This window comes from Silurus aristotelis (assembly GCF_946808225.1).
Source record: "Silurus aristotelis genome assembly, chromosome: 1".
NCBI lineage: Eukaryota > Metazoa > Chordata > Actinopteri > Siluriformes > Siluridae > Silurus > Silurus aristotelis.
Window position 1 is genome coordinate 17,218,459 of NC_139574.1, and position 18,354 is coordinate 17,236,812.

The 18,354-nt window shown below is 38.6% G+C and overlaps 1 protein-coding gene across 3 annotated transcripts; it reads left to right on the plus strand.

Moving 5' to 3' along the window:
- Nucleotides 1–4,090: 4,090 nt before the first annotated feature.
- Nucleotides 4,091–9,998, plus strand: preb (prolactin regulatory element binding). Of its 3 annotated transcripts, none has more exons than XM_083547482.1 (10): nt 4,091–4,156; nt 5,646–5,806; nt 6,215–6,410; nt 6,498–6,748; nt 6,828–6,908; nt 7,011–7,138; nt 7,512–7,685; nt 7,770–7,842; nt 7,932–8,091; nt 9,135–9,998. In XM_083547482.1, the coding sequence occupies exons 2-10, from the start codon at nt 5,672–5,674 to the stop codon at nt 9,227–9,229; spliced, it is 1,293 nt and encodes a 430-aa protein (XP_083403608.1). In that variant the 5' UTR covers nt 4,091–4,156; nt 5,646–5,671; the 3' UTR covers nt 9,230–9,998. The 3 variants fall into 3 exon arrangements, with proteins under 3 accessions (XP_083403608.1, XP_083403607.1, XP_083403609.1); XM_083547481.1 differs by having other exon boundaries at nt 4,142–4,457; XM_083547483.1 differs by having other exon boundaries at nt 4,142–4,195.
- Nucleotides 9,999–18,354: the final 8,356 nt, after the last annotated feature.

The window sequence follows — 18,354 nt, forward strand, 5'->3', positions numbered from 1 at the left end:
AGGAGGTGGAGCTGGAGGTAGCAGAGCTGAAGATGTTGAGATTTTCATTGGGAGTGACGAGGATGGACAGGATTAGAAATATGTTTATTAGATTGACATTGAGATGGTTTGGACATGGGCAGAGGAGGGACATGGGTACATGGGACATGGGTACATATCGGTAGGAGAATGCTAAGGATAGAGCCACCAGGAAGGAGGAAAAGAGGAAGTCCAAGGAGGAGGTTTTTGGATGTGGTGAGGGAAGACATGCAGGTATTTGGTTTGAAAGAGGCAGATGTAGAGGACAGCGGGGCATGGAGACAGATAATCCACTGTCGCGAAAGCCGAAAGAAGAAAAAGAAGATGAAGAAGAAATGTTGTTTCATATATGTAATGTGTTGTCACAACAACCTATGAAACTCTAACTATATATATTTATATATATATATATATTTTTTTATATATATATATATATATATATATATATATATATATATATATATATATATATATTTATATATATATATATATATATATATATATATATATATATATATATATATATATATATATATATATATATATATTTTTTTTTTTTTCCTCCTCCAGAAAAACAAAAATAAAAAAAATTATATTATGGGATAATGAATAATTCTTGGCTTGTTTCTACTTGAAGCCTTTTCTAATGGAGATGTATTATATGCTATTAACCAAATGTCTCTCTATATGGATAAAATCTTAATTAATTTAAAATGAAAATAAGTAATGCTATACAGTATATAACAAAAGTAAGTACACCCCCCCTCACATTTTAGCAATCGTTTTTAGTATATCTTCTCAAGGAATAATACTATAGAAATGAGACTTGGATATATTTTAGAGTCGTCAATGTGCAGTTTGTGTAGCAGTATAGATTTGCTGTCCTCTAAAAATAACTTAACATACAGCCATTATTGTCAAAATAGCTGGCAACAAAAGTGAATACACTCTAAGTGATAACAGCCGTACGTCACGTAGCCATTCAAAGCCACATGTCCTACTCATCATGTTTAGGTTTTTGTCTGCTTGACAGAACCATAAATCCTGTGTATCTTGTATTCGAGCAGTTAAATGTTGGTGCTGTGAGTACAATTCTCTCATTCTGACCAGTTGATGTTCAACATGGCACCTCATGGCAAACAACTATCTGAGGATTTAAGATTTAGAATTGTTTCTCTCCACAAAGATGGCCTATTATATAAGATCAGTAACACCCTAAAACTTACTTACAGTACTGTGACCAGGGTCATACTGAGGTTTTCCAAAGGGTCGATCAAAGAAGTCCTCATGCTATGCTTCAGGTGCAGAAGCTGCACACTGCAACAAGTCGGTTTGCACAGCCGTCATTCCAGAATAAAGCCTCTCCTGAAGCTGGCTCACAAGAAAAACTGCAAACAGTTTGCTGAAGACAACCTGTCCAAGAGCATTAATTACTGGAACCATGTCCTGTGGTCTAATGAGACTAAGATAAACTTGTTCATTTTAGATGGTGTCCAGCATGTGTGGCAAAGATTTTGTCTTGCCTACAGTCAAGCATGTTGGTTGTAGCATCATGATATGGGGCTGCATAAATGCTGCTGGTACCGGGGATTTGCGGTTCATTGAGGGAAACATGGATTCCAACATGTACTGTGACATTCTGAAGCAGAACATGATGCCCTCCCTTCAGAAACTGGGCCGAACGGCAGTTTGCCAACATCCGACCACAAACACACAGCCAAGATGACCAACTGCTGAGGAAGCAGAAGGTGAAGATGATGGAGTGGCCAAGTATGTCTCCAGACCTGAACCCTGTTGAGCGGAAGGTGTAGAAGCACCATGTGTCTAACATCCAGCAGCTCCTTAATGTCATTATGGAGGAGTGGAAGAGGATTTTGTTGTTATTTTAGTCATTTAAATTAAACCTGCAGTTTAAATACAAACTTTCCGCAAGGCCAAAACTGTTAGATATTCCTATCCTGTAGGGAAAGTCCCCATGGAGGTATTAAAACATGCCCATGCATGCATGCACACACACACGCACGCACGCAAGCACACACACACACACACACACACACACACACACACACACACACACACACACACACACACACACACACACACACACATATGCAAGCACATAAAATCTGTTTTATAATCTGTGTTTGCCACTTTCTAAAAGTCAGCAGTCTAGTGACTGCAAGGTCATTACAGGATGCCAGTGGAATAATCAATAACACCCCAAGGTGGTGTCAGTTAAAGCTTTAGTGAGAGTTAAAACTCACAGTTATAAAACCTGACATCCACAGCTGACCTAATCAATGATCTGATTGCATCTATCTATCTATCTATCTATCTATCTATCTATCTATCTATCTATCTATCTATCTATCTATCTATCTATCTATCTATCTATCTATCTATCTATCTATCTATCTATCTATCTATCCATCCATCTATCCATCTATCTATCTATCTATCTATCTATCTATCTATCTATCTATCTATCTATCTATCTATCTATCTATCTATCTATCTATCTATCTAGGGTTATCTGTTCGTCCGTCCATCCGTCCGTCCGCCCGTCACTCATCTTTAAGCATTTTTAGGATTTGTTAGTTCTTCTAACCCACATATTACTCATAAATGTATAGAATTATATAACAATTATGCACTGACCCAACATTAATTACATATTTATTAAACGTTTGTGTTCCGTCTTGCACTTTGTTTTGTATATTGTGAAATGGTATTATTAACATTATTATTATTATTATTATTATTATTATTATTATTATTATTATTATTATTATTATTATTATTATTATTACTATTATCAAACTAAACTTGTACTGAACTTGAACACTACCATCACTCCTGTGTGGCAATAAAAGAATCTTCATACATATAAAATCTTCATACATATAAAATATATAAAGCGGTAAACTTTCTCAGTATGTGTAATTTATATAGTTAAAAGCTATATATTTTGCGATAAATGGTAAAATAAGTTTAAAGGTAAAGGTTTAATAAAGGGTTTTCTTTTTGTTGTTTTTTTTTTTTAACAGTTGCTTTCTCAGTTGCTTTGCAGCGTTTCTCGAATCATCCTTGATATTTGCAAACCAGTAAGTGCATTTTCATAACAGTTATTACAAACAGCACAACACATTGAATTTCTTGCAAAAGCCAGTACTTTTTTCCAAAATCCTGAGTTCATCTCTCATAAGTAAGTGTTTGTGTCAATAAACAAATCAATGGCATCAAAATGACAAGTCCTTTTGTCATTGTTCACAAACAAGATCGTCAAAATGTTTAGTCATGTTGTCAGTATGACGGGACACATTTTCAGTATTTCCTGATATAAACTACGGTTTGGATTACAGTGATTGAAAATGCACAAAGCTGAGTTTCTTCTGTACGGCATCTATTAATTTCAACAGCACGAACTGCACATTTGATTTATATTGATTGCAAGAGACTGTACAAGATTTACACTTTTACTGTACTGTAATTGTGTCAGTTTGTTTCCTTTTTCAGAAATTGTAATTCTGTGTTTTGCTGTTGCTATTTGAAGATTCACGAGATACACCTTTGACCTTTGAGAACTAGTTGATTATTGGTTGATCTGATGCCACTCACTCACCCGCATTAGTGAATTAAAGATTCATCTTCACAATTAATAAATTCAAGGCACATTTACAAAAAAAAAAAAATTTGAAATTTTAGCTTGACAGATGTTGACAACTGGTTTAACCATTTTGCATACAATAACTTATGCAATGAAGTGATGGCGAGATCTTTTGGGGGTTAAGACTATTCGGATGAACCTAGTATAATACATTTTGCTCAACACGACAAAAACAACAGATATTGCAGCAAACAGCTGTTCAATCATTAAAATGAATATTTAAAAAGCAAACAACAAATGCTTTTATTTTGTGCACAAGTGAGTAAATAATGTGGTGGTTGAACCAGTAGTTTTGAGAATTTGATTTCTGATCTGAGAAACGCTCCAAAGCAACTGAGAAAAAAAAAAGTATAATATACTACATGCTGTAAGGTAGCATTAACTGCGCCAGTATTCGCGACATTACGGAAGCCGTGATGAGGCACGTAATAGAGGGCGTGCGTGCGCGAGCTATGCGCTGCTGACGTGTAGGTAAGGAAGTGGCAAGACATGGATGTTTTCTTTATCGCGGTATGATTTGCGTTTGATAGCCGGGGCATTTTGTGATAATTTTGTTTGGAGAAGACTGAAAGATTTATGGGGGGGCTTGTAAGTCGAGTAAGCGGGTTCATCAACATCAGAGCAGTACACTGGTATATCGCGGGTGTAATGTCAGCTAGCAGGCTAACTCATAGTGGGCTGCAGAAATAAACAGTTCTCCAGAGTCCACGGTGCGATCGGGCAAATTGGATTACTACGTATTGCACAATCCGGGCAGTCTCCTGATTTAGAGGTAGGGTGGCACTGGCCTAATGACCTGACTGACAGCCTGCCAGTCAGCACTACGTCAGCTTCCTGGTTGGCAATGAAGTGAAATGTGTGTTGACTTGATCCTGTGTAAACATCTGTTCTAGTCCTGGATGACAGAGTGCAGTGTAAATGTACAGGGAAAAAAATTTAATCGTGCAATCAAGAGATGCAGGTGAAGAAGTGATGAAGCCTATTATGGGCGGCTGTACTGCTCAAAAAGGATGTTCATGGACTTATTTTGGCTGCGTGACAGACAAGTAGTATAAAACATGAATTGATTTGTTTATTCATCTTTACTATCTGCTTTAAGACATGGCAGCCCATCACTGCGTACCCTACAAACCTCATGGGGCAGTTTAGGGTTGTCAGTCCATTTCTCACTTGGTTTTGTGAGGTTGAAAGCAAACCTACACCTATAGAGGGGAGTTCTGTGTCAATTTGTGCTTGTTTGAGATGTCATCCACGAGCAGTACTCTCTGCACCACGTGTGAAATAAGAAAACGTGATAAACCATAATAGACAAAAGGAAGAATGACACTTTAATTGAACAGAAAACCTTTGAAAAGGCTATTCTCCGTCATCTATTTCGGTATGTTGTGTAGGAAAGACTTTCCCTTTAGTTGTATTTCCATGCTTCACCACTAGAGGGAAATCCACAGTTTCTTCCATGATAAGTTATTTCTGTGACATCAAAGTGTGCCAGTCTCGGCCCATGCTTTAATGCCAGCATATCATACCCACATAAAAAAACTTTCTTTCGGCTTCTCCCGTTAGGGGTCGCCACAGCGAATCATCCGCATGTTTGATTTGGCACATGTTTTTACGCTGGATGCCCTTTCCTAACGCAACCCTCCCCATTTATCCGGGCTTGGGACCGGCACTAAGAGTGGCTGGGGCTGGTTCCCTGACCTGGGATCGAACCCGGGCCACAGCGGTGAAATCGCCGCATCCTAACCACTAGACCACCAGAGCATATCATACCCACATACCCACTTAATACCTCAGCAAAGCAATCCACCTCATTGTACCCTGCTAATCAATAACGTTGGATATAACACTCTAAGCCCCTACTCTCTAACAGGAGTCACCTGTCTTCAAGGACTATCAGAACCTTTCTGTAGCTACGCTTCTTTATATATTGTGCTAATTGATTTCCTTTCCTCTCAAACAGATATTGCTGGGGGGTTTTTTGTAATCATGGGCAAACGAAAAGTGCCGGATTTGTATCGTGCCCCTTTCCCTCTCTACACCGTTAAAATCGATCCCAAAACTGGACTCGTCATTACTGCAGGAGGGGGCGGAGCATCCAAGACAGGCATCAAGAATGCAGTGGTGAGTGTCTGCATTAAGCCCTTAGCTGTAGCAGAAATCATTTATTTATTGTTTTTTATAATTATAGTGATTACTTCTTACTTACAAACTGTAGATTTGTAAGTCTGCCTTCTTTATCTTATTTTTTCAATTTAGATGTTATTTAGATGACTAAGGTGCGTGTGTCGGGCAAAATCTAGCAGACTACCGAAAAAGCATAGCGCAACTGACTTTAAATTAGTGTGTGCCACAATCCATTTAAATGTCAGCTACATTTATAGAAACATAATGAAAACACCAATAGATGCTGAGCAGAGAGTGTCCATGTGGCAGCGTGTGGTGCAAATTGAAAAGTACTGTTTGAAAATCTTGCTTGTTTCATTTCAAGTTGCATAAAGACAGTAACATGCTCTCAAATTTTGTCCAAAGCACTTCCTTGGTTTAGAGCTAGTAGGAAGCCAACACAGTGCAACTCTGCTGCACGCTTATGACACAGGATCTTGTGCCACCATGAACATGGCACTGGGAGGAGATGTGTTTGCTGCTGGACAAGATGGCAACTGCAGAGTGATGCGCTTCAGGCAACAAGGCCCTAAACAGGGACAATCATCTGCCTCAAAGAATGGTTGGCAAAGAATTTGGTATTTTTTTTCTTCATTGAAAGCTGATTAAAGGTGTAGTCCTCTTAGTCTTGATGCTTTCTTTTTGGCAGGATCTGGGGAGCAGGGAAGTGCCAGGAGGAGAGGGGTAAAAAAACAGAATGGTGGGGGTGGTGGTGGTGACGCTGGTGGTGGCAATGATCCCCAGACGAAGGACAAGTCGGTAGAGATAATAGTGAACAAGGTTGGAGAAGTGCAGTCCGACCTCAGCCCTCAGGACCCTCTACAAAAGTGTGTGCGTTTTAGCCCTGACTTGAAGCTTCTCCTCACAGGGGGAGCCGACGGTTACGTGAGAGTGTGGGAGGTGAGTATTGCCCAGCCGAACCCCGAGTCACTTGAGTTGATCGCTGCTTATTAAAATAAGTTATTTATTCTCTTCTTAGTACCCATCCTTGAAAGAGAAGTTGAACTTCAAAGCTCATCAAGATGAAATAGAAGATATAGACATCAGTCCTGATAACAAGGTATTGATATGGTAATAAAGTTAATGTATGCAGATGGGGTGACATTTATAAATGAAGTTCACAAACGCTACAGTAGGAGTAATACTTCTGTGTTTATTTCAGCGCATCGTGACGGCAGGGCGAGATTTTGCATGCAGTGTATGGAGCGATGATCAGCTCATGCTGGGGTTACGTTGGCATGATCACATGCCTCATATTACAGAGAAGACGTATCGCTACCACTCCTGCCGGTAAGATACTCCTGGTTATTTTCATGAATAAAAACCTATTAAAAGCTTTAAAGGAAAACTCTGGAAAGCTGATTTCTGTAACTTTGAATCCAGTGTTTTGGTCCTACACTACACAAGCAAACAGTGAAATCGGGCTTTATGCCTAAAGTTTACCTCAGTTTTGAAATGTCTTCTTGTGGCACTCAACCATTAACTGCTCACAGTGATGCAAATAGAGCATTGATCATCGTATTAGCACCAGAATAACAACACATTTTAGTCTAATTATATTCATTAGTTTTAGGTTTTAGAGTTTTTCTTTAACCAAATGACTATAATTAATGATATTATGCCAGAATGCTTCCTTGGTAATCTTGGTGGGTTTTTTTTTTAGGTTTGCCAAGGTTGAGGACCAAAAGGATGCTTTAAGACTGTACACAGTCCAGATTCCCCATAAACGTGAGCGTAAACCACCACCATGCTACCTCACAAAATGGGATGGCAAGAGTTTCTTGCCCCTTCTAACAAAGCCATGTGGCAGTGAAGTGATTTCCTGTTTGAGTGTGAGGTAGGGAGCGATTTTTCTTTTTTATATTCTATTCTATTGTTATTGTTGTGTTCTGATGTTCTGGGAATTGATTGTTTTATTCAGTGACTCTGGAACCTTTCTTGGCCTCGGTACAGTCACAGGATCAGTATCCATCTATATCGCATTCTCACTGCAGGTAATTGTGTGCACGCATACACGAGTAATCTATCGTCAGTAATTATTGATAATGCATAACTCTTTTTTTAAAAATTTTATCACTTGCAGAAGCTGTACTATGTACAAGAATCCCATGGTATTGTGGTGACAGACCTGGCGTTCTTGCCAGAAACCCCCAAATGCAAACCTGTGAAGGCGAATAATGAAGTAGCCATGCTGAGTGTGGCTGTAGACAGTCGCTGCCAGCTACATACTGTAGCCAACCGCAGTAAGTACTCTTTCAACACAGCTCAGATCCAATGGAAAGATGCATCGATTTAAACAAATAAAGTATGTAGGTTTTAATGTAGGGAAGTAGATAAAAATGTTTTTATTTAGTTATGTGACAAGATTCTCTTTAAATATTTCTATTAAATCTATAACTAAAATAAAACAGCCATTATAATAATAATGAGGACAGCCGTTCATTATTTTCTTGAATTTCTGTTGCCCATGTAAGTACAATGGAGAAGCTAAAAAGAAAAAAAACATACACAGTGGTACAATAAAACACTATATTTTTTATGGAAATGACTTTGATACTAACAATAACACACACACCATGAAAAATGGTTTTCTGTAGCAAAGTCTTCATCCATTGCTTTAATGAACAGACATCAGAATTATAACACAGTGCATTTGTACAATTTGAATATGCTTAGTTTGGAGGAATGTATCTAAGCAGAAATCTGTTGTGCTTCATGTCTAAGCTGAGCACAACACTGACACGTGACACATCCAACTTCCAGAATGGTGGCTTGCACTAGACTTTCAGGCTTCGCTCTGCTCTTCAGGTGTTGCTGTGTAGGAGGTGTTGAGTAGCAGAGAGCTAAAAGAGTTGGTAAAGGAACTATGTTACAAGTTGAAAATGTAAAGGGAATGAACTATGGAAAAATTTGTGCTATAGACATGGTCTTGATTAAACATCAAATCATGTCATATTCTGTCAGCTTAGGATTCCACCAGTCTTTACCTGCTTCATCCTACATTTTTATGCTACATTTCAATAATTTTGCCAGTCAACTATTGTGTTTTGGTAACTCACAGACTCGACCCTATGCATCCTTCCTTCATATGTCATTAAAGTGTCAGGGTTGTGTTCTACATGGACATGATGCCCAAAAGGCAGCCTTACTGTTTATTATATTATAGTTTTCCTCATGTTGCCACTGTTATACATAGATGGTATTATCTTTTTGTCTGGGCAGCTTATAATCATCTCAGCCTCCTGCTGAGTATTGACATGGGTTTTATTTTTTCTGATGCATGCAGGATCTGTCCCGATATGGCTGGTGCTGTTCCTGTGTGTTGCACTGCTTGTAGGTGTCATGCTGCTTCTGCAGACTTTCCTCCCAGGATTCATTTAAATATATGGCCCAACACAGAGGACCTCTCTCATCACCAAGGAGCAGTTGGGACAAAACAGTGCAGCAAACTCATCCTAATGTCAAGCATGGAATAATTGTACTTATATGGAAGTTTCTGATATTGTCCACATTTTAAATGAAGAATCATCTCAGGAGCATGTATTGATGTTCTTAATAGTTAGGAGTGAAGAACTGGGCTTTTTAACTCTGTGATGGAGCCATCTTTGTTTGTCCATGTGTATACAATTCACATCGCAGTGCTAATACCTGCATGACTGAACAGTTTGGGGAGGTCATCTAAACCTAATGAACTTCTCAATATCTGTCCATCCTGCAGATAATGTATTGAATATAAAACACAGAGAAAGACACATCATTAGATAATTTTAGTTATTTAAGCTAGATGGAAATATAGAATTTTGGAGAAAATTGTGTGTCTGTTGGGTGCCTTTATCACTCTAATGCTGTTTATCCTAGTGAAAGTATCTTTCTGTCTTTTTACCATGCACAATTAAGGGAATGTGATCTGTGACATACAACTACGATTTACAACGGAGTAAAACAAAAACATTAATATACATGCACACATATTTATTAGAGAGCAGTCATGGTGCTTCCTAAGCAATTTCATGATTTATTGTTTGTAGCCCCAGTGATGTATTGAAAATGATCATTTGCTAGAATATTTTATGTTTTTGAACTACGTTTCGAATCATTATTCTTTTTAATAGTTGATATATAAATCTGATTAAATTAAAATAGTAATAAGTAATATAGACTAAAACATTTGAATAGATCATGGATATTTTCAGTTTATTGTGTTTTCTATGTTTTATGGAAGCACATTTCAGAGCCTTTCTTTTAAGTGATATTTTATTGAAAATGAAATAATTATACTGTAAAGAAATAGAACATTTGCACTCCTCCACTAGAGGCCAGTACGGCTTAATTTTAGGAGCCATATTTAGCTGGGCTGGGCAAATAAAGTTATAAGGGCACATACAGAAATGATATTCACTCAATGTTCACTTTGCAGAACCATGACTATAATGAAACAGGTAGAATAATTATGTAAAACAGTATTTCAAAGGTTAAACATAAGTCACTTAATAAGATTTACACCTACAGCAGTAAGCAAGCAGGTTAAAAACTCACTGCAACAATCAATAAATTAGAAATGTGTATATACAGGAATCATAGAAAGGGTGCGGCGCATGCATTTCTCAATCCTGATGCTGTTTTCTACACACTATATATTACTTAATAGATACATTTAAAACTCCTCAGAGATTATCCATAAAAAGTTCAGTGCAGAGAGACTGAGTTACTTATAAAAATGATTAGGCTTAAAAATGTATTAAATTATTGTGTAAAAAAAATGTGTACAGTTTGCATTCACATATTTAACTCTGTTCCACTGCATACCGGTAGTCGTCGACTTACGACCACAATTGGGACCGAAAATCGGTCGTAACACTAATTGGTCGTAAGTAGAGTAGGCTATATGTACAGTACTGTGAAATTATGCCGGAAGCTGGTAAAAAAAAAACGTACACCGCGGCTAGCGATTGTGGTCGAATGGTCGTAAGTTGCATAGGTTGTAAGTCGACGACTACCTGTAGTTTAACACTGCGATAGACAGATCCAGCACAATTTATTTATTTCTCTGCATAAACTGGAACAGTGAATTAGGCATTTTAAAACAAGAAAATCACTACATTTGTGTACATATCAGGCCTGTTTTATCTCAGGACTGGTTTTGGAACACCTTCTTAACAATGACCTGCCTGATAATTATGATGAAGTTAAACCTGTTCATATCTGCACTGAACAGGCTTCAATAGCTGTGTTTATTCATACTTGTTTTCCATTTCTGTAAGTGTTCTTTGATCCTTCAGCGCTACAGGACTGATGAATATTAATGAAGTGTCTCAGTAAAGGACAGAGCCGCAGGGCCAAAATCCACAAACTTTCAAGCCAACAGGAACTCGGTCTGATAACGTCTGTCTTTGTGAGTGGAAAGCAGTCAGAGCAGCTGTGAGAGAAAATTATTTATCCAACAGATCTTTTCATAATATTCATAATTTACAATGTGCAGATTTTTTTTATGATGAATTTTTTCAGATTCAGAAGTTATTTAAAAATCATCTTTGACTGTAAGTACCAAACACAGCACATTCTTTCCAGCGGTGAAGTGAGAAAGACAAAACAGCTAATTCAGTAGTAACTGTCTTTTTCAACATAAAAAAAATCTTAGTGTATAAACCACCATTTATAAGCTAGAAAACAAATGAACAATCCAGTATAAAGTGTTTTTTTTTACAGCATTCAACACCCCACCTTAACAGATCTTAATTTGTTCTGTCCAGTTAAACACTTTGCCAACACTTTTATTGGGCTTAATGGCCTTTAAGTGCAAGTTATTTCCCCCACTCTCTTTGACAAAACTTGACACTTGTCCAAGTCGATGGGTGTTTATGTTGGTCACCTACAGTTCCTCTTTGTGCTTTGTCACTGCTTTTTATTTCTACAGACACAGGAAGGCTTTTAAAGGTTGACTATGTTGCTAAGATATGCTGAAAGAGTCTTGTTCAAACCCGGCATTCTACCAACTGTAGCTATAACTTACCAGGGCATTAGCAAAGAGGCAATGACCACAACGCATAACACACCACTAAATCAGTCTACTGGAGTTCCTCTCAAGACTATCCGCTTCTAGACTTTTACAATCAGGAAATTAAGTGGTGTGCCACCGAAGGTGCCATGTTCTAATTTGGCTATCACATATAAATGTAAATTTTTAGGATAATAAAGCTGAAATTCCTGTTTTTCATGTGAAACACACACGTCCTTTGTGTATAGAAAAAGCATAAATGGCCTTGATTTTACTAATACTTCCAAAGGGGACTGTATGTCGAAATGTATAATACAATTATAAGTGACATAGTGTTCTTACATGTATGCTGTGCTGCTCTTCCAGTGTTACATGAGCACTTTAAAATTAAATGCTAGTACTAATTTAAATAGCTAAAGAGTGTGTGTGTGTGTGTGTGTGTGTGTGTGTGTGTGTGTGTGTGTGTGTGTGTGTGTGTGTGTGTGTGTGTGGGCGGGTAGGTGGGTGGGTGGTTGTGTAGTAGTTATCAATGATCTAGCTTGTAGTTTTTTTTGTGTACATCTAAATACATATTTATTTAAAAATTAAAAAAATATCCAATTATGTTAGCATTGTAACAGATCTACATTTTTTTGGTTTAAAATAATGATAATAATAAAATGAAAATAAAAGGCATTGACTGAATTTGATGATGCCATACACATTCAAAGCTTTTGACCAGCTAATCCTGGATGTCAATAAAATTTGTTGGTACATTGTAGATGAGCAAAAAAGAGACATAATCTGGGGGATCAGCCCTCGTACCCTGTGGGTGGAGATATTGCCATCCTGGAATAGTGCACTCTAAGATCAGGAGCTATGTTTCATGTATCAGAACAGAGTGAGCACTTTTTTCATTGTCAACTCTCTGTGTGGTACAAGACTGTTAAGCTCAGGTAGATACAAGAACTCTGAAGACTGGTTTGGGTAACACTGATCAAAGCTTGAAAACATCAGTAATAGAGTGAAGCAGAACAATGTGGTCTGTGTTAACAGAATGGGCATTTGTTGCACCAGTGAAAGGGCAAAATGCTAAATCAGCAGGCTCATGCCCTACAAGCATTCTTTTTGTTCAGACTTTGGAGAGTTTTTGAAGACCTCCCTGGTGATTTTCAAATCTAAACTTCAGTATTCTAAAGAGCTCCATGCTATTCATGCTGCAACACCCCTATTCCAATACATGTTCAGTATTCTGCCTTATTTACCACATCGGTTCATTTCTAAAGCCTTACTGGGATAACCAGGATCAGTTACGGGATAATCACAAATCTCTGCAGGGTGTTACCCTGACAGAACCTCGATTTTATTTTGTCTGTAGTATGGAAATATGTTTTTTTGTATGCATGCAAAGATCTTTGAGTCATACTTGTTCATTCTATAAGATGTTCAGTAGGGATAAGGTCAAAACTCTACAACAGGCCATGCAAGATCTTCTACTCCAACCTATGTAAAACATATCTTCATGGAGCTTGCTTTGTGCACAGGAGCATTATCATACAGGTTTGTATCTCTTAGTTCAAGTGAAGGGAGAATTATGGCTGGGAAAATAGGCACCCCAATACTTTTGTCCATATAGTGTATATAGTTGGTGCAGAACAGCGTGCTGAGAGATGAAGTCATTTAACTAACACAGTCAGCTACCTACAGTAGCCGACAGATGGCACTGCAGACCAGGCCTGTGCGGATAAAGACCCTCACCATAGTATTGACCTAGCCTATATAGCCTATATAGCCTCCAACACCCCCCCCCCCCCACCACCACCCAACCCCTAAACACACACACACACACTTAGATGCAGACATGGGAAAGTTCCCTTTTGACCAGAGGTCTGGTTTGTGGTGTGATGTCTAAAACCACCTCTCTAATACAGGGTTACACTATGACACGACCGCTTTACTGTCTAGTGTGCTTAAAAGATGTGGAAAATGACATTTGCAAAGTTCAGCGGCCGGCGCAAAGGACATTTTCCACGTCATTCCCCTGCAGATTTAGATGCTTTCTAAACACACCCCCACTTTCTCTTTTCTCTACACTTCATCCAGGGCCTTCAGCAGTGGGCAGGAAACACAACACCCACCTCTCACCTACACTGGAGCCCAGCAGGAAATGAACACCCCAGACGGCCTAGTGTCTGAGACTCCACAAGGAACAAATACTGTCCCTTTTTTTCCTCACAAATACCCTTAAGGAATCCAGACCAGGCTAGACTGTAAAGGGGATTTCTAAAAAAGTTAGTAGTGGCATGCTTTAAACATTTTGACAGATTTCCTACTTTATGTAATGTATTAAAAATTAAATTAAACTATAAAATCGGCATAACCTAATGAAAAGATGAATCCCCAGCATTAAAAAAACAAAACAAAATAAAAACATTGTACTTAATTCTTAATCAGTATTCCAGCAACTGGTTTCAAATCTACTGAAATTTCTGACTGGTTTCCTGATTGCTGAACCAATTTCCAACTTACAGTTTCTGATATACTGATTAATCTCTTGATTACTAACTAGTTTACACTTTAATGACCAGTCTATGAACTACTGACTAATTTCTAACCTACTGACCTGTTTCTGATATACTGATTACTCTCTTAATCTCTGACCAATTTATGAATTAATGACCAATGACTGATTTACTGAACAGTTTATAAATAACTGACCAGTTAGGTATCCCAGTAGGTGGTCAGTTCCTGTGTACTATTGTTCAAATAAATTGCTATTCTGCAAAGAGATATGGTATAAACTGAGGAGTGCTTTTTGATTTTAAAGGTGTGAGATAAAGTTCATAAAACCTGCATAAAACCTTTCCGCTATAAATACAAGCCTCTGATGTCGCTGCCTAACATGCACTGCAAGATCAAGCATTTCAAATTAGGGAAAGAGAGAGAAAAAAAAGATCCATTCTGCCAGATGAAAAAGGTTTCCTGGGGTCAAATTCACATAAAATCTCCTCTTAAATGTAGAGCACTTAAGTAACCATGCTAGGTAATGTAAAACAGGCATGGTCCTGCCAAGCATCCCCTGCTTTTGCTTTTGTCAGCATCAAGCTGGGATATCACAGAGACGCATGGCACTCCCGCTCGCCGCTTTCATCTTTACTTCCAGCATCGTACCCCTCTCCCACATTTCATATCCTTGCCAAATCTCAAACTTGTAAAAGCATGGTATGACAAACATCTAAAGTCTGCCATGTTTTGTTTTTTTAAACTTTGTTCATTTAAAAACTGGTAAATAGCTTAATAACGCTGTTTTTTCTTTTTCTAAGCTCAAAAAGTCTAATACGGCATATTGTTTGCTGAAGAAAATATCGATATGAATTTGCCACATTAAGCTCAAGTCAGGTACGGTTTGGGTGGTGCGTGTGGAAACAAAGATTATTAAGAGTACCAGGATGCTTCTCCATAGTGACAACATATCCGGAGAGCTAAAGGTCAGAGAAGGTCAAGCAATGTCCTCCCTCTCTCTCTCTCTCTCTCTCTCTCTCTCTCTCTCTCTCTCTCTCTCTCTGTTTGTCTGTTTTTCTTCTGTGTCTATCTCAACCACACCTTTTACACACACTACCCTACTGTGTGCTGCTATATATCTTAAAACAGCTGCAAGTGACTCAAACCTCCGGTCTCCCTTTCAGTAACGTGTCACTTGTTCCTCATCTCCAATGCAGAGGGGGGAGAATTTCTCATTTATTTATTTTATTTTTAGCAATACTTTATATGAATCATACAGTGTGCTACTGCTTGAAGACTCTTTAATCCACAGGGAGCGGATAAAAATGCATACACTCAGAAAGGTTTCTTTTGTTTAGCTAGTTTGATCTTGTATGTGTGTGAAAGTGTTGAAGTAGCTGCAGTCTGAATATCACAGACCATTATGGGTGTGTAATCCTGTTTATGGTGATATGAGATCTAGTTTTGTACAAGAAAAAAAAATTTAATATGTAAGAAAAAAAACAAAAATAATAACAACAGTTATATATGAATGTATCTATTTGAGGGAGATTGTGTGTGAATGTGTGTAGGGAGGGGTGACTGTGATTGTATGAGGTGGAGGGGTAGCCAGAGTGGCACCAGGTACAGCGCTTCATGGGAGATGGAACACATTAGAGAGTATTATTGCTTCAGCATGTTTTTACCCACACTATATTTCACTACCACCAGCTCCTGTTGCGACCACTTTGCATTGGAAGGGTTAGAGGTTAGGTTTGAATTCCAAAGATAAAAACTCTACATTTATTTTCATTCGAACTCAAGTCGGGTTAATCTGTGTATTTAATGTGCGTGCTCTCATATGAATGAGTGTGGCCCTGCTGTGTACATGGAAACTCAAAATAAACAGAGAAATACTGCTAACTAGATTGCTGGTGGTCGCATGTACAGTTAAAATGTGATCCACACAGCTTAATTTAGCGGTAGGGCGAAAGGCTGACAAGGAAAAAAAAAAAAAAAGCCAGGAGTTTGTTTTTGACACAGGACTGCTGGGATGGGATGGAAGAAAATAGCAAAAATGTGTGTCAGATGAGTTTAATTGCAGTGCCCCTAATCTGAAATGATTCAAGCCCACGTCTGCAAGGCAGACAGTGACTCAGCCTTGAAGTCTGGACCAGAAGCTTTTCTTTGCTTCTCATTGGGTCTAATTGTTCTCATTTGGCCAATGCTGACCACTCGGAATAGAATGGTACCTGGCCAATCTGATGTAGCTGTGAGTGTTATATTGGTGTGGTAAGAGGGAGGAAACCCTGCTGTGATTCAGCGCCAGCAAGAAGTGAGTAAGCTTGCTGTTCCAGGAGAGAAAAGCCCCGTCCTCAATTCCACCACAAGCGTCTGCATGGCCCCTTCCACTCTGACGTAAGTTTGTGGGTCGCCACAGCCCCAGTGGAAAGCTGCTGTATGTGGCTAAAAGCAGTGCATAAACACTGAGCTGAAAAATACAGGCTCGCCAAAAACACTAAAAACAAGCAGAAGGCTAAGGTTTCCTTTCACTTCTCTGTGAACTCTGGTGCGCCTTTTATAGTAACCATACTCATCAATATGCATTCTGTTTTCCTGAAATATACGCAATAGCATAGCGGATATTACTTCACGCCTGAAGAATACACAGGCACTTTATTAAAGCGTGACGGCAAAAAGTGATTCTTAAAAAAACATTTATGACATCCCTTCTGTCGTCCTTCCTGTCTAACAGGCTAAACTGAAGGGCAAAGTCTTGGCTTTACTGTAAAGAAAAGGAATGTGTGCACTGACAGATGTGGCATTCTCGAAGGCGGTAGCTGAAAGCATTGTGCATGTCATTCTCTGTGCTGACATGATATTGTTTCCGTTCTAGTCCATGACTACAGAAGTGGTTTGGCCACATTAAAGGACCGAGCACGGTGCTCAGTGGTTCTTGCTGAGACTCAGTTCTGCTGTCTGGGTTTGCCTGTGATTTTGGCCGCCCAAACGTCTCCCCAACAGCAATCAGCCTCCAGTCAGAGGGGGCACTCTGTGGCCTCCCACCCCTCAATTTGTCTCTATTCCTTCTATTTTTGCTAATGAGTCAAAATCACAAAATCGCACCGTGTGTAAGTGTCAGCAACTAAATTACATGGGTGATGAGTCTGAGGCTGCACACACACACCCAAATGGCATTTAGGCTTATAAAAGTCAAAACAAAACAGGGGGGAAAGAAAAAAGAAAAACACATTTGTGTTGAGATTGAGGGTTTGTTTTTCTGGCAAATAAAACAGGGAATGAGACAAAGAAAATGACAGGGATGACTGGAACATGCACTTTTAGCTGTCTGAGTGGCTCACTCCCATCTCTCACCTTCTCACTTTCTTTTTTGCCAAACATCCTAAAACGCAGAAAATAATAACTCAAGGCTGGTGCAAAAAAATGATTTGGTAGAATACAGGATTAACATGCCCAATTAAGCGTCCTATACATAAACACAACATTTGAGGTTTAAGAAGCAATCTATAGTCTTCTGATGGGCTTATTTGATTTTTTTAGACAATTCTTGCCTATTGATCAAAGTTAATAAATAAAAGCAATTAAAGAAACAATATGTATATTCAAGGTCAAAAAGGACTTATTCTATGAGCTTGTAATAACTAAAAAAAAAGGTTTGACTTGTGAGTCAGAATATGTGTATAGTGTGAAGTTTAAATAAGGGTTGTGTATGATGAGATGGTGGTTTTGATAATAAGAGTCTCAGAAAACACCCAGCGACATGCAGTCTGGTTTTTAATGCTCCCATCAGTGAGGGGTCTATGTTGGGGGGCATTACAAGCTACGCTGTAGTCAGTGTGTCAAGGGGCTCCTATCACTGACGCCATCATTTTCCCCACAGCCGACTCATGCACACACGAATAAATGCCTCAATAAAATTATACATCTGCCCTTCTGAGCAAACATAATGTGATTCACTGTGGCATGCTTTGCCCCACCAGGAGGATTTGATGCGTATTTGCAACATATGTGAGTAAAAGTAGTTAAATGT